The sequence below is a fragment of the Zootoca vivipara genome, chromosome 1 (assembly GCF_963506605.1).
Source record: "Zootoca vivipara chromosome 1, rZooViv1.1, whole genome shotgun sequence".
Taxonomy (NCBI): Eukaryota; Metazoa; Chordata; class Lepidosauria; order Squamata; family Lacertidae; genus Zootoca; species Zootoca vivipara.
In genome coordinates, this window is record NC_083276.1 from 88,500,784 (window position 1) to 88,526,396 (window position 25,613).

The window sequence follows — 25,613 nt, forward strand, 5'->3', positions numbered from 1 at the left end:
GAGGCTCTGAAGACCCCTGTGATCTATAGTGGGAAAGTGGAAGATTTCACAATGTGGAATATAATGCAGAAGAAAACATTTCTATATTCAGCATATATTGTAGCCAGTGTTAGGTATTGAATTTTCTGAAAATCACAATGTCAGACTTATCTGTTCGGTATTTCCACCACCACCCCTTCTAAATCTCATTTCACTCCTTGAGCTTGATGAGACTTGAGCTATTGGCTTTATTGGTTCCGAAACAAATACCAACATTTATTTCATATGATATGCATTATTATGCACTTAATGATGGTGAGGATTCCAGTTTGATCCACATTTTGGAGAGCACATATTCATTTTGCCAGCCTTGGATCAGTGTGCAGATCAGGATGTTGAACTGTGGATCAAGCTGCACACTTGACAAACTGATCTTGAGAAAAACAAATGGCAAGGAAAAAATGCAGAAAAATAGACTTGGCTTTAAATTAGGCCATTCCGCATGTGCATTTTACTTTGTCCCTCTCCATGTACTTAACCAAACTTTAGCACCTGAGAAAATGGAACTAGCAACCATTAAGAAAAACAGGGGGAGAAAACCAAGAATGCTTCAGATTCCACGAGGATGTCAAGAGCCAATGCTTCTGAGAGACTATGCAGAGCATCAGTTATGTCTTTGTAGCGCTACTGATTCTCCTCCCTGCACACAAAGAGGGCAGTTTCATAAAATGAAAGTATATTTTGGAGTTGGCAAAAATTGAATTGCCGTGATCTTCATTTCAAAAGTGCTACTTTGAAACATGCCTCTGTTTCTAATAAAACAAAATTGCATTGCTATGTGAAAGTTCAAGTCTGAAACACTGCAACCCGGGTCTCGTTCAAGCACAGCTTACCACAGATTGCTTTTAAAACCCAGAACAAAAATACTTTTCAGAATCATTACATGGTTCATGCAGCATGTAAAGTGGGAAATGAGTATTTTTAAAAACTCAAACATCCATGCCTAGAAATATGTCAATTTAGTACAAATGTTCTGTTGGGTAAGTACATTTTCATCTATTTCTGTGAAACAAATACCTTCAGCTATTGTTCATGCTGAAATCTGCCAAAAAGAACCCTATCATTCAAGCTCTCGGGGATCGCCTGTACTGAATGCAATAAAGGAACACCACTGCAAAAGAGAAGAAAATGAAAAAGTGCCTCCGTCTAGCAGGGTACAATGGGCAAATGAATTGCAGTCAGAGCCCCTGGGGTGGGGGGGGGAGGGAGGCAGGCCACTCAGTGATGGGACATGTGGATACACGCCATGCTGATTCCCACCCCACCTTTCCTATGTAGCAATGTGAGATTACCTACAGTAGATACCAGCTATGCGGCCAAACAGGAATATTCTCCATATATGCTAGTTAGCTGGGATGTACAGTATGTTGTTGCTAATTATTGCATTTGTTAATCGCGTTTCACATTACTGTACACTGCAGGCCATTGAAAGAATAGTCAGATGGGGTGCTGTGATTATCAGCTCAATTTGCTTTGGTCTCTTTCAGCAGGAAATGAAGCAGGTAGGAAGGAGATTTGTTTCCATCTCAAAGCCATTGCCTGCAGCCCGCATGCAGCCCACTGATTTTATGCAACACATTTTGCCTCTGCCTGTAATCATCTAGAAAGTGAGGAAATGAGGCCATGCCTGTAGCCTTCTTTCCCCAGCTGCTCATGTTATGTGGGTTTTGATGGTGGTCTCCACTTTGTGTTCAGAATTCAGCCAAAGATGGGTTTGGCTGAAGTGGATGAACATAGGAAATGACACTCCCTGCCCTGCTTTGGTTTTATAATATAACCAGCCTTGCAATCAATTTCTCTATGCTTGGCCTTTTCACTAGGGAGGTCATGAGGATCCAAAAAGTTATTTCCTCCTCACGAAGCTAGCTTGCAAAAATGGTTATTTTTGTTATGCTTGGAGCATTCCCCAATCAGCACCCCATGGAAACAATCACCCATCCCCAACTTGGACAGCCACTCCAGAGGGACCCCGACTGAAATGGATCTAGAAAATCCTTTGAAAGTGCCTGAGAATCTGGTTTGTGGCCACCTGCTCAAGAACCTTGCCCAAGAAGGGACAAGTGAGATAATGAATGAGATAACAGATTTATAAACAAAACGACACTATGCTAGAGGATTTTGAAATCCTGAAGACTCTAGTTTAGACTCCAGAGATAGGATACTTCAACCAATTCAGAATTGCAAAACACAACAACAACAACAACAACAACAACAACAACAACAACGAAAAATTACACTTCCAGGATAAGCTAAAAACCTTGAGTGACATAACTTGTTCTCAAAAGGCAAATCCATTCAGGAAGACCATTCTCCAAGGTCAACCTTCTAGATTGACTACCAGCATCCTTCCAGTTTAACTACCTAGATCTTTGTTTGAATACCTGCTCAAATCTACCACTCACTAAAAGTTTCCCAGATTTTTCTCAATCCCTTTTTGTTCTGATGCCTTCTCATTGGTCTTTTTTTTTCAATTCCCCTTTACACACTTTTGGATTCCCTACCAATCTTTCAAATATCAGATTTTAATTTTCTTTTGGTTTCTTCTTTGCTTGCTCTCCTCTCCCTGACCACCCCTTGCAAGACTCTTTCAATATTCCCAGTGCATGCCAGGAACATGCTTATCTTGCCTCTAGACTTCAGGCTTGGTGAAGGATCAATGTCTGTGATCCTCTTTTAACTAAGATTTGAAATTACTGTGGGCATAGATGTCTAAGCTCAGTGCCGGGGGCCCAGCTTTGTATACCTATTTACAAGTAGGTCTCATTGAATTTCGTGATTTATTTTTTTCTAATGTAGGACTGGGGTGTGAATTAACTTCCCAACTTTCCATTTCTTGAGCCTGTTTAACAGAAACACTTTGCATTTTTGCTAAATGATAAATTCCCCTCTGTGCTTTTACACTACAGTCATTTACAATGTGATCCACTTACAATTATGACAGGTTGTTCCTGTATAGCCACTTTCACCACAATCGCAATGGAACGTTGTCCAGGATTGAGAGCATTCTCCTCCATGTTCACAGTAGTCTGGTAGACACCTGAGTGAGGAGGGTGAGAAAGGACAGTTCAGCAAGAGCAACAACAAAGGTATTAGTTGCTTTTAACCAGATTACATATGCAATGAAATGTGCAGCGTATTGCCCTTTGCATAACTTTTCCTAAGCCACTACCTTTCCTATGGCTACAAACATTGGTGCATAGACGGAAACCCTTCCTAAGTTTTCTGCTTAGCTTGAAACAAAGGCGTTCAGAAGAATAGCTTGCACTGACCAGAATGAATTCAAAGCCAAGTCAAAATTAACAACCAAAAGAGGTTAGCTTTGTGAATTCTTTCTGTGTCAAGGCAACATAAAATGTATGTTTTATTCTGGCCTCCGATAAGGAGAAGTAATGTAAGATGAACATACTGGTAGATGCAAAACTTTCATCATGTTTTCCTGTTTGGGGTGCTAAACTGGGTATCTGGCTATACTAGGTTCAAGGATATATAAGTAAAGAGAGCTATTAAAAATAAAAATAAAAAGAGAGTGGGTTATGAATAATAAAATTTATGCTCTCCCCCTCACTCTCACCAGATTTTCTCCTGAGCTCTGATACTAGTGAAATGAAGAAAGCAACATAAACTGCAGTGAAGCACAGGAAGTCAACAGAAGTGGGAACAGTGGGTGGTGGACCCAACCTGAGAGCTCATTTCAAAGCCTTAGTTATGCGGACATAAATGCAGAATCAGCTCTGCTGGTACTCTTGAGGGCTAGGTTCCCCCTCAGAATAGAACTTAAAACAGATTTCTCCCAGGTGCTACACTGTGAATATTTATGAAATTTTATTGGCACAAAGAAAAAGGCTGTTTGGAGTTTTTCAGACTCTGGCTCACTCACTTGGGAGGAAGATCAAGTCTCAACTCCTGGCATCATTCCCATGTTAAAATGATATCATGTGACTCTGGGGCCCAGGTGATTAAGAACATAGCAGGTCCTGGAACATAGCAGGCTGGAGGGAAAAGGCCAATGACCCAGAAAACATTTGTTTCATCAAGTCATTTGACATCATCTTATTACCTGGGCTCACTATTGAATGTTATCAGAGTAGCAAGGATGAAGTGCCACTGCTCACAGTAGATTGTACTGAGCTACATGGAGCTATATTTGGGTTCCATGAAAAACAACTTTGTAATTTGTCCTGTCACAGCATCACATCAAGGTATTTTTCACTGCCCCCTGCAGTCCCTCTTCTCTCCCCACCCCATTCATTTTCAAAATGTAGGTTGGAATCTTTTTTTTTTTTAATGCCCCTAAGAAGGATTTAACTTATTTTGTTTGTTCAGAAACAAGTTGACTATGCTTATGATTTTAGTCAGATAACTAACACTTCTTCTTTTTTTTTTTTAAAAAAAAGGAATTATGTGCTATTCGATTATACTGAGGGACACAGTGCCATAGTTAGCATTGTGAGGTTATTATATCTAATTAGCTCACAATTATTTGTCTAATTACCTCATAATTATTTATCAGAATTAGCCTAGCAGAGATATTATCCACACTAAACATATAATCAAGGGCTTGATATCCTGTTGTGCATTTGCTTTCACCACCTTTACTGTGTGTTACTCATGCAGAAACAGGGCCAGCTCAACATATTTTTCTGCCTGTGCCAAAGGACAAGATGGTGTATATCTACTCCACCCAACATTCCATGTGCAAAGGCCTAAAAACCTGTCAACTGAATTTTTCTTCTTGCTAGCTTAGGAGGTGCTAGCAGCAGAGATACACAGCTCTGTCCAGTCCCTGCCTCTCATCATTTGCCACCTGAGGCTGCTACCTAATGGTAGGGCTGGCCCTGCCCAGAAATATAGCTTTAAACAAAGCATAGGCATTGGATTATCTCTGAAAGGTTACAGTGGGGGGGGTTGCTGCCATCACCTCCCCAAAAATGCTGAAGGGTGCTCCCTTAAGGAGTCTGGGGGTGTGGCCATGTCCAAAGCCGTGGAAGGTGAGGGCCTAAGGCACGCCCCCTATCGGTGGCCCCAGGGTGAGTTCCTAGCTGATCGGCATCGCAGGGCTCATCCAACGGTGGTTAACCCTTCACAGACTGCCAGCACAACGGGCTGGAGTCAGATATAGTTGGTTAGATGCAATGCCTAAGCCAATACCTCTCTACACCCGTAATCAATAAACCTGTGGCCTTTTCATGCCCATTAGCCTTATTCAACGTGTCCTGTGTCTTTATTTACTCCTGGCGGGATCTGGGTATCGCCACGCAAAGTACAATTCCACACCTTGACATGGAAAACTTTGATTATAAGTGAGATGAATAAGGATTTATTTATTCCCATTGTGAAAATGCATAACCCGCAGTTAATATGTATCTCACTCTATGTAGTATACATATTACATGTGTGTATATGTATTCATTGGTTTCGTGACTGCTTGATCCTTACAGGAAATGAAAAAAATAACCTACACGCAAATAGTAAAAATAGTAAATCCAGAAACTTATCTGGATGTACTGTTTCAGTATAGGTCACTTATATATGTGTATATATATCCCCTGTGAATAAAATTAATAAAAATTATCTCACACGACACACAGTGTATCAATTTATGTGTGTGATAGTGACAGCATAAACATGCCTGGGTTTTCAACCCCTCCACAGTAACAATACACTGTTGTGCCTCATTGTCATTATCAGCAGTACTGTGTTATAGAGAAGTGTCTCAATGAAATTGCCTCTGTCTCAAATTACTTGTGTCTTAGATTCTGTTTTATACATTCCTGCTTTCAATCAGGAACTAGCTGCTGCAGGCATCATCGCCTCCTGGACACAGGCATCCAAGTTAAGTCCAAAGACAAGTTCAAAGAGACAAAATGTGGATACTGGACTGTAGTTTGAGAGTCCTGGATTCTTCCAGAGAGTTTATCTGGACAAATAAATGAGCTGCTAGTTAATCACAGGAATGGTTGCTTGTGCTTTTTGGATAGCAGTCCTATTTCTACAGTCGTATCCTAGGAAGAGGGGGCTGGGAATTATAAAAGGAATAATCAAAACTATGGGGCCTTGCCCCATGGCATTATCCCTCTTTCCGTCCATGGGAGTTTTCAGAGAAAGTGCCTTCCTGCTGTGGCTCTGGCTTGATTGCCTAATTTCACACTGTCCTTGCTCTTGACAAATAACAAACAAACTCTTGCCAGATAATTATCACAGAAGGAGTTCTTGGCTCTCTGAGAGCTGGCAATGCCATTTCTCAGTTTTATTAGGCCTCCCTGTCAGGCATACTTGAGGAACAATCAGATAGGGAAACCCAGCCATCTCCAACTGCATGATCAAGCCTGTATATAAACATGACACTGGACTACAAACAAGTGGATGGGGTGTTGTTGTTTTAAAACTTTAGTCAAGCTTATCTGAAAGTTCCATTATAGGAACACGGGAAGCTGCCTTGGTCCATGCTCATGATTGTCCACACTGACCGGCAACAGCCAGGAGTTTTTCCCAGCCCTGCCTGTAGATGCATGAAAGCAGGGGTGCAGATTTCAACAAATGGATTCTCCAAAATTCTCCCATAATTTGGGGAGAAGTCGGAATAAGAAACTGGACGATTTTTTTTGAAAATTCTTGCCCGGAGAAACTGGTTCAGGTTTATTGTCTATGGTTCTGTACCTGACATCTTCAGCTATACATAGCATTTCAGGCAACAGTGTTGGGTTAAAAAATGGCTGTGCAATCCTATGCATGCTTACTCACAATTAAATGGGGATTCCTGTATATGACTGTAGCATTGTTTATTGAATTGTGAAGTTGCCAGACATAGGTTGACTCACATAAGGTGTGTGGTCATATGTCCATCCCATCCATCTCACTTGACAGTTGCAGGCCATGGCAACTAGTTTACTTGCCTGTGCTTCACTCAGGAACAGCCCATGCATACCTCAAGGGAGCCATTCAGGCCCTTCTAGCATCAGGGCTGGCTACCCTGTTACATTTAATTCCAAGGCAATCCACTGACCATGAGGAAGCGGTTATGCGAACAGTGGCAACGCTGGGAATTATGTACTGTCAGGAAGGGAAAGATGAATGCACAATGAAATCCAGGATCCCCCAAGAGAGGGTGTTAAAGGTAGTGAAGGAAGGACTGCAAAGCAATGTCTTCTCTTGACAACTTTTTCTAGCTCACTGCAGGTTAATTATTCCAGGGAAATACAATATTAAATATTGGCTTCTTCAATCCCAGCAAGGGAATTTGATTTCACTATAAAACAAATAAAGTCGAAACACACAGGGCATAATTAGAAAGAAGATTCTCCAGTTTCCATGGCCAGTTTTAAAGAAAAAGAATTAATAAGTTGAGATCAGCTGCAACCCACAAATTAAATGTTAAAGAGCTTGCATGTGCAAAAACAACCCTCCGTTTCCATTTTCTCCTTTCCTTTTCCTTTCTCTCTCTCTCTCTTTTCTTAGCCTGTAATAAGATGTGATTTCCCTCTGGTCTGCTTTCTATAATACAACACGCACATTTTTGAGCAGAAAATGCTACGTCTGAAATTAAATTTCCAAGCATAAATCCACGTTGGTTTAAGAACATCAGGGCAGGCAGAAAGGAGAATCATCTATTTTAAAAGCAATCTCTGATTAGGAGTAGTGCTCTGCCAAAAATAATTTCCCTTTTTTATGTTTGCTTGTTTGTTTGTTTGGTCTTGCATTATTCATCATTTTATGAGGAACAGAATGCACCTGAAAATTATCAAACTGGGGAGAAAGTTCAGTGACATTTTCATGGGTGGGGGCAGAGTTTTTGTCATGCTTTCCTCACTTCTGAAGTAGCCAATGTGTGTACATAAGTATCCTTTCTTTCACTCTGCACATCATTTCACTAGTGATCTGCACTCTATAGCCTTTGTGTCCAAAGTATATAATATATCTAATTTATGTTGGAAAGGTAGGGACTATTAACAAGATTCAAGTCTAGCTATCACATCCTGTCTTCATGCTTTGTGCCATTTAAGACCTTCTCTCTTGGAGTTCTGTTTGGATTGAACATCAGGCCAACAAATAGCTGGACCTGAATTGTTTTATCTGTATATATTAGAAAGTGTTTTGTCTGTCCATTTATTTGTTCTCTATAGGGTTAGCTGCTTCTCAATATATTGCCACCAAATATGGTATGGCAGACTTCATCACTTTTTGGATACGGAGAGCCATTTAGAATCAATGAGGTGGTCCGAAATGTCAGTTTGACCTGACTTTGCCTGTTTTTTGACATAGATTTGGCTGCCACTAAAGATATTAAACTCAGAATGAGAGTGGGGGGGGATCTTCACTGACATTTGAATGCCAGCTGCCATTTTGAATCAAGATGGTAGACTAATACATGACTTTAGTGTGACTTCACCCAATTTATGGTGGGTCCAAACTAAAAAAAATTACACCATACATATACAAATCACAATTCTTTGTGTTTCTAAAAAATTCCGGGCAGCAGAAGGGAGTGAGTTATTTGAGAGTGGGTACAATTAGGTCACTGTTCAAGAACAATGGGGAAAACAATAAAAGGTATGAAAAGACATGGGTAAGGAAGGAGGGAATGAGGCAAACTACAATTACATGAGGACTCAGGACCGAGTGGAGAAGCAATAGGTCACAAACATCCCAATTCAGATTTCTGGGATTCATTGCAGAACTTCAATTTTTACAGGAAAAGATGGATTATATTTCATTAACCACTACCTACCCACCCACCCCCTGCCTGTCTGTGACCTATGATCTTTGTACTTGAAACCAATGATGACAAACTAATAGGAAAGTAGTGAGACTTCCCAGAGCTATTTCTCCCAAAATTTGTCCTTCTGTATTTTCATCTATTTTCTGTTAATTGGTTCCACCTAGATTTCCACAGAGGCTGTGATGATAGCGTCCATCACCCAGTAATCCACCAAGTCCCTTTGAAACCTTCTGAAATTGCTTTTGTAAACTTAGTGCCTTTCCATAGAACCTGTGGTGCTTAAAATATCTGTTACGTGTTCATCAAAGTCATCCGTGTGCTTGACAGAAATTTCATTATCCTTATTGTGGTTTCTGGTAGAAAATAGAGAGATAAAATTCCTCTTCACTGAAAAGCTGGATCATTCTATTCATCTATTTTATCAGCCAACCAGCGACAGAGCTGAGATTTACTGCAGAAGAATTTCACAACTTCAACAAGGTAATTTTACAGAGGTTTTCAGTTGTAAGCACTGGGGATGCTTTTCAAAGAGGTTGAAATAACACATATGGAGCACAGCAGTACAGAATGATGGACTCCGGGGCTCTCATTACATTAATTATTTGGTGACTGGTATTTTATATATATTCTTGTGGAATCATAGTGTACATTTCTTTAATGCAAAAGGTAAATCTCGGAAGTACAAAAAAGCAGGTACAGTGTTGCAGTGTGGTTTGGTTTCTGTTTTCACTGTGTAGATGCCAGTATCTGTGCTGATCCTGAAAGTAAGTGTAGACTGGATAAGCTTTAGAGAGTCCCCCTGGAGCGGAGTAGGAATGGAGTGGGAAGATATCCAGTCTTTGTGAATTCTGATATTAATTCAGGGGTGTGGAACATGTGGCCCTCCAGATGTTGTGGAGCTACAACTCCCATAATCTCGGAGCACTGGCCATGCTGACCTGTGCTGATGGAAGCTGAAATAAGTCTTCAGGATCTTCACAAAGGAGGAGGAGGAGGAGGAGGAGGAGGAGGAGGAGGAGGAAGAGGAGGTGGAGGAGGAGAGCTATCCATGGGACTTTACACTTCATGGGACTTTACACTTCTCCCAATACTGCAATACAGTACTTGGCTTAAAGAAACATGTCAAAATCCTTGTAATTTTTAAAGAGATAAAACACATCCCAAAATAGTATTTAAATATGGATGTACATGCAAATTTTCATGTAGATCTTTAAAAAAAAAAATTGTAGGCGAGTGTAGAAATAGAACAGCCTGGACCTATGAATGAACACATGCTGCAAACAGGAAGCAGACAGGTTCATCCATACTTAAGGCATAGCTGCCAAGTACCCCGTATTTCCCGGGAAACCCCATTTTTTCTTACCGTTTCCCGGCGGTCTCCCGTTTCAGCTCCTCTCCCGTTAATCTCCCTTATTTTGGCTCCTGTCGGCGGCCATTTTTCTGGTGCCGCTTTGCTCATCTGTGGACACCAGAAAATGGCCGACGCCAGTGCCGGAAGTCGCATCTACGCATGTCCGGAAGTGCGTAGACGCAACTTCCAGTGTCGCTTTGCCCATCGATGGGCACCGAAAATGGCCGGCGCCAGCACCGGAAGTTAGCAATGGCCGGCGCCAGCACCGCTAGCACCGGCCATTTTAGCACCGGTGTCGCGCAGCTGCCGATCCCGGATTTCTCTGCAAGAGACTTGGCAGGTATGACCTAAGGGTCAGGTTAGTATGATGGCACATGTGCTGGGGTTAGCTGGAACCCCTGAGCCCCACCCAGGTTTATACCATTTATTTTAGCAAAAGTATTAATTTATTTATCATTTATTTGATCACCCTTCAAGTAAACAGGAAGCCCATGAAGCCATGTCTGTCAGGTTCTGACCCAGAGAACTATGGCTCGTGTAATTTGGATGTTACACTATTTGTTCTGCCAGCTTCAACAGTAATGTCAAAAGTGGGTCAGATTGCATGTATGGTGAAATCAGGGGTTCACCTTATTATCAGATTTCTAAGTTCTGTGCTAGCTGTGTCTTAGCTATAAGGTAACATGGGGACAATATAGGTAGAATTTTTCTAGGCTTTGTAACGGAGTACTATTGCAGTTATGACTAAGTGAATGAAATGCTTGGGAATCTGTGTCATTCTGACTCAGAAATAAGAGTCTCGGAAGCTTGCAGGGGAAAAGATCACTGGAGCAGCTGGAAGGTAAGCAGGAAAGTGATTCTCTTGCATTTGGTTTTTCCTCATTTTAAAAAAGAATTGATTTCTTGATTTCTTGAAGAAAGTCTGGAAAAGTAGGATGCTTTCAGAGACAAGTTCACTCATCTTTAGTTAGGCTAATTTTAACTAATATCCATTTTACATCTTCAATAAAACTGTGCCCTAATTTATTTTAATTACTATCTCTTTCATTCCTTCTGGAATATGGGAGCAAGGACTTTACAGAAACAAAGTCTTTTCACCTAGCTCTGAACACTGCCTCTACACATACACACACCTCCCACATCCATCCCCAAACCAAGAAATTAATTGGGAGCTTAAAGCTCAAACTAAAAATAAGCAAGATATATTCTGAAAATGCAGTATATATTTATAATGAGGTATGATTGAAAAGCACAGATTCACATATATGACCTCTTCCACCCCCTCCGCAGAGATTTTTGCAATTCGAGCATAGATTAATTCCTCACTTATTGTGAAAACTGGAAAAAAGACCACAAAATATTACAAACTCACAAGCACTTTTGCTAAGCCCAACGGTTCATTTCTTTTTTAACCCACTCTTCATCATACGCAGTCTCATGGTGGGGTACCAGGAGTAATTCCAAGAAAAAAACATTAAAATCAATCACCATAATTTCTACATCCCTGTTTTATAGTGCAAATGAATGCATGCCTATTCAGAAGTAAGGTTCATCAATTACCAGAGGATGTGCTAATAATAATAGCTATGCCTGCAGAGCTTCTTTTCCTGATCGTCTGAAGTGAGTTCTTCCTCATCACTAGCAACTAGGAAACTCGATAAGGGGGAAATCACACTTTGGTACAGCAGGCTAGTCTTCAAGTTACTTCCTAAAATTCTGAAATTTCCACCACGTGAATTGGGAGGGGGGTATTTTATTTTTTACTATGCTTCTAAAAACTGCTACGGTATGAACCTGCAACCTGCAAAGGATTCCATTTAAGCAAAACAGAAAGTGTAATAAGGCAATGACATGTTTTGATCATTCAAACATCTCCTTTTCTTTACCATCCCTTTACAACTTCAAAGCTATCAAATTCTGTTTGTGCATAACATTTAATCTTTGCACAAATCTGCAACTTGATTTAATTTGCATACTCCATCTCCCACAAACTAATATGGAGGGGGGGGAGAGAGAGAGAGAGAGAAGGAGAGAGTGAGTGGAAGAGATGATGCTTCATGCAATTCCAAATTCTTCCCAGCAATACTTTTTCCAGTTACTCCATTTCACCTAATGTTGGAGGATTAGAATTTTCACTTACAGCAAACTGTACTTATAAGCCACTTGGCTGAAAGAAAACAAAACACACGAGAAGAAGAGAGAATAATTACCTGTCTTTGATGCCACAGAGATCAATGCGCAAATCACTAAAATTCCCCAGGGAACCTTGCTGAACTAAAATGAGGTCCTTGGGCTGGTTATCAATAAAGATGAGTCTCATGCAGCCTTGAAAAGCCGTAATGGGATTTAAACATTTTGAATCGGTAAAATTGCCAGGGCACCCTGTGGGACAGAGAGGGGAGAAAAGAGTGAGATGAAGAATACTTAAATGATAATTTATTTCCTTGGGGGTTCACTGATGGAAGGTCTAATTATTCCTAGTGTTCTCATTGCCTGCTCGATGTGAGCAAGTTACAAATTCTATGGCAATAAATAACAATTAAAGAAAGAAAGCAGGCAATAGTGGTGACAGAATACAGATACTTGGAGAAGCTCAAAGTTTTTGCTTGTCTTCTTTTAAAGCTACAAAGTGCAGTCAAGATTCAGTAAAAGAGTTGCCACTGTTTTCAACTGGATGTTTGTGGATTGGATCTGAAGGGCAGAACCTACCAGGAGCATCTGTACAAATTCCATTAGGAAGCACCCTTGTGTACCAGGTACAGCTCACCAGACCCTGTCATCTGGATTCAGCTAGCCCTACGCCAACACATCCTTGTTATCCACTGAGCAGAAAAGGACCTTGTCCAAATGACAGATCTGGCTATATTAAGTTATTAGGGATCTTTGTTGAATCTGAACTTTGGCTCCACACAATACTAGCATCATCCAAGCTTGGAGGGCAGCCATGCATCCTATTAAGGTTGACAAGGCACGGCAGGGAGTGAGTTGATTAGTGAAAACTTCATTCTGGCCCAAGTGGGTGGAATAACAGTCCCATAGCAGAAAGCGGTTTGATTCTCCCTTGTTCTACAGAGATGATGGTGCCCACCTCTCTATTCTGGGTTGTGACATTTTTTCAGAGGATCTGCAAAAAGCTCTCTATGAAATCTTGTGTTTGGGGATGGAGGCAAACTTGCTGGAGTTGATACCGTAGTCTCATGTGGCCTTTGGTCCAGGCAAGCAGAACTGGTTGGTTAAACATCTGGTGCATTATTGGGTTAAGGGCACATTTTATTCACCTTCCACTTCCTTTGGCTTGAGAGGGGAGGTCTTTGGGGGGGGGTGCTTTAGGCATTGCATGCACACCTTATTGAATGCTGGATAGCAGAGCCATGGTGTGTTTGTCGAGTCTGAAAAACCCAAGGTTCATGTTGCAAGGAGGGAGAATGACTTTCCAATCCTTTGCTGTGTGGCCAAAGTTTGTACAGTGGAACCTCTGGTTACGAATTTTATTCGTTCCGGAGGTCTGTTCTTAAGCTGAAACTCTTCTTACCCTGAGGTGTGCTTTTGCTAATGGGGCCTCCTGATGCACGTTTTTTGTTCGCATCCTGGGGCAAAGTTCACAACCAGGAGCAGCTACTTCCGGGTTAGCAGAGCTCGTAACCTGAAGCGTGCATAAGCAGAAGCATTTGTAACCAGAGGTACCACTGTAACTGTAAACATGCCCAGGAGATGGGAGGAATCCAATCTTTCCTTATCAAGAACTCACCTTCTCAGACTCCTATGATTTGACCAATGTGGTTAATTGTGGCTTGTTTTTTTGTTTTGTTTTGTTTTGCAGATCCTCCAGTTTGTTATATTTAATAAATTTACACACATTTTGCATCTTGAGCCTTCTCTATGTGTGTGCTTACAAATATATTCCCCATCTCTCAGCATGTCAGGCCTTATATGATGAGATTCTGCCTGGTTATGCTTTCCACACTTTTCACAGTGAGTCCATCTCTCTGAATCCAGGACTTATTAGTGTTATCATAGAACAGGAAGACCTAATCCGTTATAAGCTTCCATTTCCCTTTTTGTGCTTGTTCTGGTTAAGCCCTTGCAGCCCACTATAATGTACCAAGACTGATCTCACACATTTCCCTGCCAAAACGGGGAGACTGTCAAGTCAGTGACAAATTATAATATATGATGGGTGGCTCATTTGGGCTTGCTGGGTCACAGATTGTGCAAGCCCATTCAGGAATCAATTCCACAGCACTTGAGCAAGCAAACTGACACAGGAATAGAATTAAAGGTTCTATATGCCTGGCTAAGCCATGGAATGACCACCAGCTAACACAATTAGGTAATAGTAGCAATGAATTGGCAGATGTCTAAGTATTGGCTCCATGCTGCCTGCTGATAAGGTATGCCCTGGAAACCCTATGCCACCTTTTTCAATATGGCATTTAAATTGCGCTGAGCTTTACACCAGCTTGCTAGGGTCATGTCAGCATCTGGGCTACGACTACTGCTACGCTGAGGGAGAATCGGAGAGGGGAAATGAAAATGTCATCTGAAAGCAGTTTGCACTCCGGATATAATCGAGGAGCACAGAGTAAACTCTGTGAAATATCATAGGTGCAAAAGTCAAACCAAAAAGAAGTCTTTAATCCCACCACATCCTGCACAAATGTTAGCAACAGAAGCGTTGCCACATATAAAAGCAGTCATCATAGCCAAACAGGGTTAAACTGAGGCAAATGTTGTCCTACCCTTCATTTCATAGTGGGTGGGTGGGTGAAGGGAGGTTAAGACAATGTTGCTGTTCCATCTTTAAACAGAAGAAAGGAAGGAAGGAAGGAAGGAAGGAAGGAAGGAAGGAAGGAAGGAAGGAAGGAACTTTTAGAAAGCAAGGATTCTAAAATCTCCAAAGATTACTCTCTAATACACAGAGGTGCAAAATCTTTCCCACATTGCTGGTTATGTTTGCTTCTAAAGAAAGAAAGATTTGAGTTTATAAGGAAGTTGTATAGGGGCTAAGCTGAACCCAAATGCAAGCCTGTTAACTGTGCTTCCGCAAGGGTGTTTATTTAAATTGCTTAAAATGTTACTTTTGTCCTTTTTATTGATTTTAATCACAGGGGCTTTGAATGGCATAAATACCCACCAAGCCCCTAGCTTGATAACAATTTTTTTAAAAAAATACCTTTCAATTAAAAACTGGAAAGCAACACTTCATAGTTATAAAGAAAACTCTGCTATTTTTTGAGCTCTAAGGGTTGATGTTTTCAAAGAGTTTATAACGCCCATCAATTTTGAAGTGCATACATTTGTAAGTATTTTATATTTAAATGTGCAAGCACTTATGGTAATTCTAAAATGTTGTATTTGGTAGTATAATAGTGCAGAAGAACAATTATTTTATTGTGATGCTGGCTTGTGTGAACAAGCAATATATGACTGGCTCATAGACAAATATATTGGACAATATGGGAGCAAGCAGTGTCTGCTACAAGCCAAAATTCTGGAGCCTTAGCTAATGTCACACAAATAGAGTTTTCGTGCCCACAGTGAACACTGGCCAAACCGAGGGAATTACATAATGACCAGCAAAACCTCTCAGAAACCTCTTATACGCTACTAGACTAGAACAGACCATATGATATCTACAATGTGTACACATCATACCTTTAAAGCACATTTGAACCACATTGATTCCCTCAAAGAATTCTGGTCAGTGCAATTTACCCCTCATAGGATTGCATTTCCCAGAAACCCTTAAAAAACTTAAAAATGGAAAGCGTAATGCTGGTGGTCAACAAAAGAGGTTTAAAGACTGTCTCAAGGTAAATGTAGTATAAACACTGACAACTGGGAAACACTGTCCGTGAGTGCTCCAATTGGAGAACAGCCTCTACCAAAGGTGCCATGGGCTTTGAAGACACTAGAACTCAGGATGCAAGGGACAAACATGCTAAGAGGAAGGCATGCTTGGCAAATCCACACCATGATCAATTCCTGCCCAGAAACCAATGTCCCCACTGTGGAAGGACATGCGGATCAAGAATTGGCCTCCACAGTCACTTATGGACCCATTGTTAAAACCGTGTTTATGGAAGAAATCTTACTTGGGCACGAGTGATCGCAGAAGAAGAAGAAGAAGAAGAAGAAGAAGAAGAAGAAGAAGAAGAAGAAGAAGAAGAAGAAGAAGAAGTATATGCAATCATAGACTCATGTTTAGGTCCAGTTGCGGACGACTCTGGGGTTGTGGCGCTCATTTCGCTTTACTGGCTGAGGGAGTTGGCATACAGCTTCCAGGTCATGTGGCCAGCATGACAAAGCCACTTCTGGCAAAACCAGAACAGCGCACAGAAACGCCGTTTACCTTCCCACCGGAGCAGTACCTATTTATCTACTTGCACTTTGACGTCTTTTCGAACTGCTAGGTGGGCAGGAGTCATATGTGAGCTCAAATAGTGGCAGATATACCGATGATATGAAGACTGAAGAAAGCGAAGAGGACATACTCTCTTCTGCTATTTCTCCTTCTCCAGCAATGTAAAAACTAAGTGGAGGCCACTCACTGAAACAAACAAAAGAAAACTTATCACATGGTCTGGATATCATTTACAGGAAATGTTTAAAGTGCAATCCAGAGCAGTTTAGGTATGATTAGTTCTGACTGAAAGTAATGAAAAAATAGGCACTTATCCCTGCACTTCTCCACTGTGGATTTCAATTGGAACTCAGCATGACAAAACCCTATATAGATACATCCATCACTGACGTGAAAAGGTGCAATCCACTCCTAACCATTATTATCTGCCTTCCCAAAACTTTCTACCATCTTACTTATATCAAATTCATCAGGCTGCATACAAAGCTGACACATTTTCATTTCAGAGGCGTCTGTGTATTTTGGTTTCTCAGTATATTGTGACTTATCTATTTTGACAGCTAACCCCAAAAACATGTAGCTTTCCAATGGTTTGGGAGACATGTGATGATTGTTTACTAACAGATCCTTTTTTAAAAAAAATAAAGAAACACATGCATACAAACATACATACATAACACAAAATAGATAACGACATTGGTTCTTTTAAGAATAGCAACTAACAAAAATGGACAGATTCATCATTTTAGTCACCGCAACAGCACTGGAAATCAACGTACCTCCAAAATAGTAGCTGTGCCCTGAATAAATCTGTGAAACCGTGGTTGCATGAACTGTAGATGCGACATCATTATCGAGAGTTAGGGTGATGCGATGTCTTCTAGCATTGATGTTAACTGCATGCCACAGACCATCATACAGATTGCTGCCTGGGAAACAAACAAGGGGTGGAAAAGAGATGAACTACTCATGGGGGACAAGAAGGAAGTGGAGGAGGAGGGGAAGCTTGTAATTACTGCCCTTTAGGGAAATAACAAAACTGTCACTCAGGCAATGTCAGGGGGAACACACACACACACACACCAGGTATAAACAAGCTAAAATTCACGAAACTTGCCCCAGAGTCAGAGCTCCTTGTGCACTACATGAAGCTGTTACATATATAAATATCTCCATTCATTTCAATGGAGGGGATGGATACCAGTGTATATCCTTGCACCCCACTGAACTAAAGAAGGAAGCCTTTGATTTAGAGCCACTGCACCTCCTTTGTTTCCTCTTTGTCCCACTAAAGAATGGTTGAATTTTAGACTTTTGTCTTCTGCTTTGGGTTCCCAGTTGTTGCTGGACTACAACTTCCACCATTCCTAGCTAGCAGGACCAGCAGCCAGGGATGATGGGAGTTGTAGTCCAATAGCAGTTGGGGACCCAAGTTTGAGGAACACTGTTCTAAATGCATGCTGAGGAGAAGCATTCCCCAAACTGGACTGAAGCTCCCATCAGACTGAGCCAAGTTAGAGAAGGCAGATCATGGCTTTGCATGAATGAGCCAACTTTGTTGGATACGACTCGTTTTCTTTAAACCCTTCCACCAGTCTATGTGACTGCATAAAGCAGGCTGTGGTTTATAAGTTTGAATATAACTATTACATGGTTGTTTGGTTGTTTACCAAAACAAGGAGAGCAAAAGCTAAAAGAATTTTGTCTTGGCTCTACTTAGGATTGCTGCCAAAAAATTCCATGGCATCTTAAAGACTATTGTACTTACTTTTCCTTTGTATTGTAAGCTTACTCCATTGGATGCAAGGAAGTTCATGCGTATAAATGCTTATCTTGTTCATAGAACCTTGTCTATTTTTGCTGCAGCAGTTGCTGTTCTAGATTTCAAGAGGCTAGATTTGTTGCCGTGCTTTTACTACTTCTTGTCTTTTGAGTTGCTTTATCAGCATGTAATAACCTTCAGACTATTATCAAGCCAAGGGCATGTTGTCATCTCAACCACAAACCAGCATGCTGTTGGGATTTTCCCTCTCACTAGATTTGGCAGAATTAATAAAAGATGGTTCTTCTCAACTTGAGTTGCCCAATTTTCACTTCCCTTTAAAACAAAGGATAGTGTTTTGATGCCATGTTTCATGTTGGAAAACCAGGGACAGGCCACCTATGAGTCCTACAAGATCTGTTCCCTGCTTCTCTCTCTGGCTCATTTCCACCTGACCCGGGTGGGTGGCACCCTGTCTGACTCCAGTTATAAAGGCTGCTGAAAGATGTTTGTAAAGCACTGCTCCATTTGGTGCATAATGGGGAGAATTTGGCATGAGCAGGAGATTAACACACCTCTGTTTTCTGCAGCATTCTACAACACTCTGCTTCAGTTAAGGTGATCCTTGAATTTAACTGGTTTAAAATGAAACAGTTTGATATTGATGTAGTTTTCTGTTACTCACCTTACTGAAGAGTTTACTAAACAAAATGGTATTTTCGGAGACTGTATTTATTATTCATTAATTCATTCATTTCCCCCCCCCCAAAAAAAAAATCTATACCACCAATGTGGGAGGTTCTTAGACAAAGGTTGGATGCCATCTGTCATGGATTCTTTAGCTGTGCTGCCTGCATTGCAAGGTGTTGGACTTCATGACCCTTGGGGTCCTTCCAAACTCAGCAATTCTATGCAGTGCTTTTTTTCCTTAAAAAATGTTTAGGGGTACTCTTATTTTCCTACTCATATTGAAATACTGCCCCTTAATGAGACCAAACTTAGATTCACAAAATGTTTAGGGGTATGTGTACACCTGCCCCCCCCAAAAGGCACTGATTCTATGATTTTAAAAATGTATCAAGAACACTGTATCAAGGAAACCCTGGGTAAACAAATGACTTTTAAGCAGGCATCTAAATGTCAACATGGTAGGAGCCTGCTGACTTTCACTGGAACTCATTCCAAAGGGCAAATCATGTGTTTAGAGGAACTTTAATTGTGATGTTTTTTTTGTTGCCTTCCTAATGTGGATCCAAACACTTGTATCATGGCATGTGTTTGATAGATCTATGGGTATGTTTTCATTGTATGGTACAATGAAATATTGATTTGTTTACTGTTCTTTTGAGCTGCTTGGAGCTTAATTTGGAAGGCCAGTATAGAAACAAAGAATCCAAAAGAAAGTAAATGTTTCTATGAGATGTGCAATACCTGCACTAACGCCTACATATTTCTCTGTTCCTTTCTGGATGATGAGTGACATCCTTCCATGCTGGAGGTATAACAAGAGTAAACCGGAATCTTCTGACAGCTCTGTGGATAGCAGCAAACCATCCTTGTTCCACGTCCGAAACTGGAAGCTAACTGACAAGCCATCAAGCTGGGGAGTGCCTGGTAACAGCAAGTAACTGTTGTTGGCGCTGTCGAAGGTGATGGGAGTGATTTGTGGTTCTGAGCAGGCAAAAGTCACATTACCCTGGGAAGTAATAAAAACAAGGGGAGGTTGGGGAGGGGAAGGAGACAATGACAGGCAACCATCAAGCTGTTTTCCCATTCAGTGGCTCTGAACACGCTGCAGTTATCACAACAGCAGGACAGGAATATAATGTACCTTTTATTTTTTTTTATTTTTTTAGGGAAAGGAGTAAGCAAAATAAAAGACAATCGATTTCGGCGGAAAATGATGCATTAGCTGATATAAAGGAGTTGATTACTGAAATGAATAAATCAATAAATGAGAAACTAGACTCAATGGAAGTTGAAATCAAACAAAATTCCAAAATGATTTCAGAAATGTCGGGTCAGATAAAAGAACTGAGTGGCAAGAACAAGGAATTAGATAAAGCAGTGAAAGAAGTGAACTTGAAGGTAAATAAACAGGGCGATTCGATAAAGAAGATAACTACAGAAAATAAAGAAATACAAAGAGTACAAGCAGCAGAAACAGAAGAAAGAAGAAAACTGAAGCAACAGCAAGAAGAATTGGCAGACCAGATAGCCATGCTGGAAATGAAACAAAGATCTCTGATTTTGCGCGTGAGGGGCGTGCCAGAGGCCCCAGGCGAGCAAATAGATGAAAAAATAGTAAAGGAGTTAGCAGCGTGGCTAAAGGTCAAAGAAGAGGACCTCTGGCTAGACATAGATAAAATCTTCAGAATAAGGTCGGATAGGAGGAGAGCTGATAAGATGCCAGGCGACTGCTTGATCCACATGAACTCGATGTTGTTGAAGGACAAAATTTTACAGAGGAAAAAACAAGCAAATTTGGTAATAGAAGGGAGAACAGTTTCCATTTTTAAAGAAATTCCAAAGAGACTGAGAATGAAAAGACAGAATTATAAAGTACTAACAGACGCCCTGAGTAAAGGGGGAAGCTGGTATGCTTGGGAATTCCCCGAAGGAGTAACATTCTCATTTAAAGGAAGAAGGAAGACGATAAGGTCGGCAGAAGAAGCCGAAAGTTTTGTCAAGAGAAACAAGAAAGATCTGAGGGGGGAGGAGGAGGAGGAGGAGAACAACGAAGAAGAGGGTCAAATCGAGGGATAACTGAAGGTTTAAATGTAGTGAAGGGTTTTTATAGTGTTGTTTAGTTTATCTTATTTTTCTTAATTTTTTTTTTGTATTTTTCTACTTGAAAGCGTGTTTAGATAATTGAATTTAAATTTTAGTTAAACATAAACAATTATTAAGACCTATTTAGATTTGAGGGAGGAAATAGGAGGAACTAAGCAGATAAGGTAGAAGTTTGAGGGAAAATTGATATCTCCTTGGTGTTTAAAATTCTTTGCAAGTTCGTGAAATTTATTTTAGTGATTGGGAAAGTGTTATAATATTAATAAAGGAATGAATCTCAATATTATTTCCTGGAATGTGAACGGTTTAAATAATAAATTTAAACGGAATAAGATAGAGCATGTTCTGAAAAAAAGCCAATGGGATGTGATATGCCTACAAGAAGTTCATATTGCAAGAAAACATGAAAGAGTTTTGAAAAATAAAAAATTGGGGGAAGAATTTGTTTCGCTAGACCCAAAAAAGAAAAGAGGGGTAGTAACATATATTAAACAGAAAATAAAAACAGAAAAAATATTTCAGGACAAGGAAGGGAGAGTGGTCGGAACGAGACTCTATCTCCCCAATGGTAATGTCATGGTAATAAATGTCTATGCGCCAAATGGGGGGAAAATAAATTTCTTTAAGGAGTTAAATGACTGGATAGGAGAATTTGCGAATGATGAAGAAATAATCCTAGTAGGAGATTTTAATGGGATAGTGAGACCGGATATAGACAAATCAAGCAACCAGAAAAAGAACAAAGGGAGACTACCAGGTGTGTTTTTCAATATCGTGGATAATTTTGATTTAGTAGATTGTTGGAGACTAAGAAATGAAAGAGAGAGAAGGTACACCTTCTATTCAGAGTCTAAAAAATCAGCGTCGAGAATTGACATCATGTGGGTATCTAAAAATTTACTTTCCAAAGTAGTGAAAACTGAAATAATGACAAAATCTTTGTCAGACCACAACCCGGTGATGTTGAAAATAAAAGATAATTATAAGAAATTTACCAGATGGCGTCTAGATGAGAGTGTTCTAAATGACGAGAATTTTGTAAACAAAATGAAGAAAGAAATAAAAGAATTTTTCCAAATTAATGAAACAGAAGGTATGAGCTTAGAAACAGTCTGGGATGCAGGTAAAGCATTTATAAGAGGTATGTATATACAGCAGAGAAGCAAAATAAAAAAAGAAAGGGAAAAAAAATTAAATATAATTAAGGGGAAAATAGAGGAAGGAGAAAAAGAATTAGCTAAAAACCCTAAAAATGAGAAAGCAGCAATTCAAGTTAAAATCTGGCAAAATGAGTTATCAGCATTAATGGGTTATGAGTTAGAAAAGAAAATTAAATGGGCAAAACAGAGAACATTTGAAGCCGGGGGGAAAATTGGGAAATTATTGGCATGGAGGTTAAGGAAACAACAAAACGGGCAAACAATTACAAATATTAGAAACGGGGGAGAAAATTGGATTAAAAGAGAAGACATACAAAAATGCTTTGTGAAATATTACAAGAAATTATATACAGGGAGGAAGGTAGAGGAGGCGAAAATAGAAGAATATTTAAAAAATTGTAAAGTACCACAAATAAGTGAAGAAGAAAAGAGAATCTTAAATAATCCAATAACAATACAAGAGATTCATGAAAATATAGGTAAACTCAAAATAGGAAAATCACCGGGACCTGATGGTCTTTCAAATTTACATTATAAAGTATTCAGATCAGAATTAGAAGGGATGTATCAAAAATTAGTAAATAAAACATTGGAGGATGGCGTCACCCCCAAAACCTGGCAAGAGGCGTTTATAACGTTAATACCTAAAGGAGATAAAAGTAATGATCAGGTGGAAAATTTCAGGCCCATCTCTCTACTGAATTCAGATTATAAAATCTTCGCCGGAATTTTAGCAAATCGCTTGAAAGGGATTCTTAGTAGAATTATAGGAGCAGACCAGCAGGGTTTCCTACCAAAAAGGAAGATGAGCAGAAATGTGAGAATTGTATTAGATCTTATAGAGTTTCTGGATTGGAACCCTGGGAAAAAAGTAGCGTTTATATTCCTGGACGCAGAGAAAGCTTTTGATCATGTAAATTGGAACTATATGAAAAAAATGATGGTGAAAGTAGGAATAGAGGGGAAATTCTTCCAGGGTATAAACGCAATATATAAAAGGCAAGTAGCGAAATTAATTATCAACGGGGAATTATCAGATGAATTCGAAGTGTCAAGGGGGACACGCCAGGGGTGTCCACTGTCTCCTCTCCTGTTTGTGCTAACAATAGAATGCCTGTTGAAAATAATAAAGGAGGATGAGAACATTAAAGGGATCAAAGTGAAAAACAATGTGTTTAAAATTAAAGCATTCGCTGATGATGTAGTAATAATGGTAGAAGATCCAAAGGATTCAATAAAAAATCTTGAATTGGCGCTACAAAAATATGGAGAGGTGGCAGGATTAAGGATAAATTGGAAAAAAACTAAAATATTGGTCAAAAATATAAGAGGACAAGATGAAGAGGAGATAAAAGCAATAACAGAGTGGGAAATCGTGAAGAAAGTAAAGTATCTAGGAATTGAAATAACAACAAATAATATTAATTTATTCGAAAATAATTATGCAAAAATTTGGAAATCCATTAAAAAAGATTTAGAAAGATGGGGAAATTTGAAATTATCATTCTCAGCCAAAATTGCGGCAATCAAAATGTCAGTCTTACCCAAAATGTTATTTCTTTTTCAAATGCTTCCTATTATAGATAAAAAAGAGGTTTTTGAGAATTGGAGAAGGGATTTAAGTAAATTTATATGGGAGGGGAAAAAAGCTAGGATTCAATTTAGGCTACTTACTGACATTGAGGAAAGAGGGGGGTGGGGAGTCCCAGACTTAAAGATCTATTATGCCGCGGCAGGCTTGTGCTGGGTCAAGGATTGGATAAAATTGGAAGATAAAGAAATTTTGGATTTGGAAGGGTTTAGAAATTTAGCAGGCTGGCACACATATTTATTAAACGAAAAGAGAGGAAACCCCAAAGAATTCTCAGATCACGTTTTCAAAAAAGCATTATTAAAGATCTGGATGGATTATAAACACCTGTTGGAATCGAAAACGCCTTGGTGGACATCACCTTTAGAGATGACGGCCGTATGTAGTAGAATTTATGACAAAAGATGGCTAACCTATCAAGAATTATTGATTAAGGAAAATGGGAAATTAATATTGAAACCGTACTATGAGATTAAGGATAAGTGTTCGAGTTGGCTGCAATACCATCAGATGCAGAGTCTTTTAAACAAGCACAGGGAAATTGGTTTTATAGATAACAAATCTAAATTACAGGAGATCTTGTTAGATAATGAAAGTAAACTATTAGCAAAATTATACAGCCACTTGTTAGAGTGGGAATTGAAAGATGAAGAAGTCAAATGTACAATGATAAGGTGGGCACAAGATTTAGGAAGACCGATATTCAGAAAGCAATGGGATAATTTGTGGAGGGAAGGCATGAAATTTACAGCTTGTTCAAATATAAAAGAGAACATGATGAAGATAATATACAGGTGGCATCTCACACCGGAAAAGATAGCAAAAATTTATAAAACTAACTCGAAAGAATGTTGGAAATGCAAAAAGAAATTAGGAAATTATTACCATTGCTGGTGGCTGTGTGATAAAATACATGAATTCTGGAACAATGTGTATGAAAAATTAAAAAAGATGCTTAAGTTTACATTTGAGAAAAAACCAGAGATAATGTTATTGAGTATGGTGCCAGATAATTTCCCTAACGATAGGAAAAATATATTATTATATGCATGTGCTGCAGCTCGCCTTCTTATAGCAAAGAACTGGAAAGGAGAGAAAGTACCAACAATTGGTGAATGGCAAGTAAAATTAGTGGAATTCATGAACTTAGCAAAGATGACAGCAGCAATTAGAGATATCCCGATACAGAAAAGTAAAGCAGAATGGAAATATGTTGAAGAGTATCTTAAAAAAGAGAAAATAAACACAAGTTTGGTGATATGCTTTGAGTAAAATACATATAGGATGAATAACAAATGGGTAATTAATGGAGGAAATGTTAAATTGGTAGATAATGCGGGGATAGAGATAAAGCAGGACAAGGTAGAACTGATAAAGGGAAGCAATGTTCAAACAATAGGAAATATGTTTTTGTTTTTTTTTCCCTTTTTTCTTTTTCTTTTTTAATCTGTATTATATTTCTATGTTTATGTAAGTGTTGTTTTTTACCTGGTATGTATATGTATGTGTGTATGCACACATATTACATATGCACGGGAGTATATATATATGCTATACTCCTTTTTTTCTTCTTTTTCTTCTTCTTTTTTTTCTTTTTTTTTTTTCTCTTTTTTCTCTTCTACTTCTTTTTCTACCTCATTGATTTATGCTTTACGATTTTGTTATGTAACTTTGATATATAATTTATGATTTATGGTATATGTTTTATGTTCTCGTTTGTAATTATAAAATACGAAATAAAGGTTTGTTTAAAAAAAAAAAAAAAGGAATATAATGTACCTTTAGGATTGTGTGTGTTTGTGTGTGTGTACAACATATAGAAGCAGACAGTTTTTCA

The 25,613-nt window shown here is 39.4% G+C and overlaps 1 protein-coding gene across 1 annotated transcript in view; it reads right to left on the minus strand.

Annotated features, from left to right (window-relative positions):
- Positions 1-25,613, minus strand: part of CNTNAP5 (contactin associated protein family member 5) — a 302,130-nt gene that overhangs the window by 118,231 nt on the left and 158,286 nt on the right. The window contains exons 8-11 of the mRNA XM_035128546.2: positions 19,664-19,928; positions 17,250-17,399; positions 12,317-12,488; positions 2,970-3,076 (exon numbers count right to left, since the gene is read on the minus strand). Of these exons, the coding sequence (XP_034984437.2) occupies positions 2,970-3,076; positions 12,317-12,488; positions 17,250-17,399; positions 19,664-19,928 (694 nt within the window). The remainder of the gene's footprint in view (positions 1-2,969; positions 3,077-12,316; positions 12,489-17,249; positions 17,400-19,663; positions 19,929-25,613) is intronic.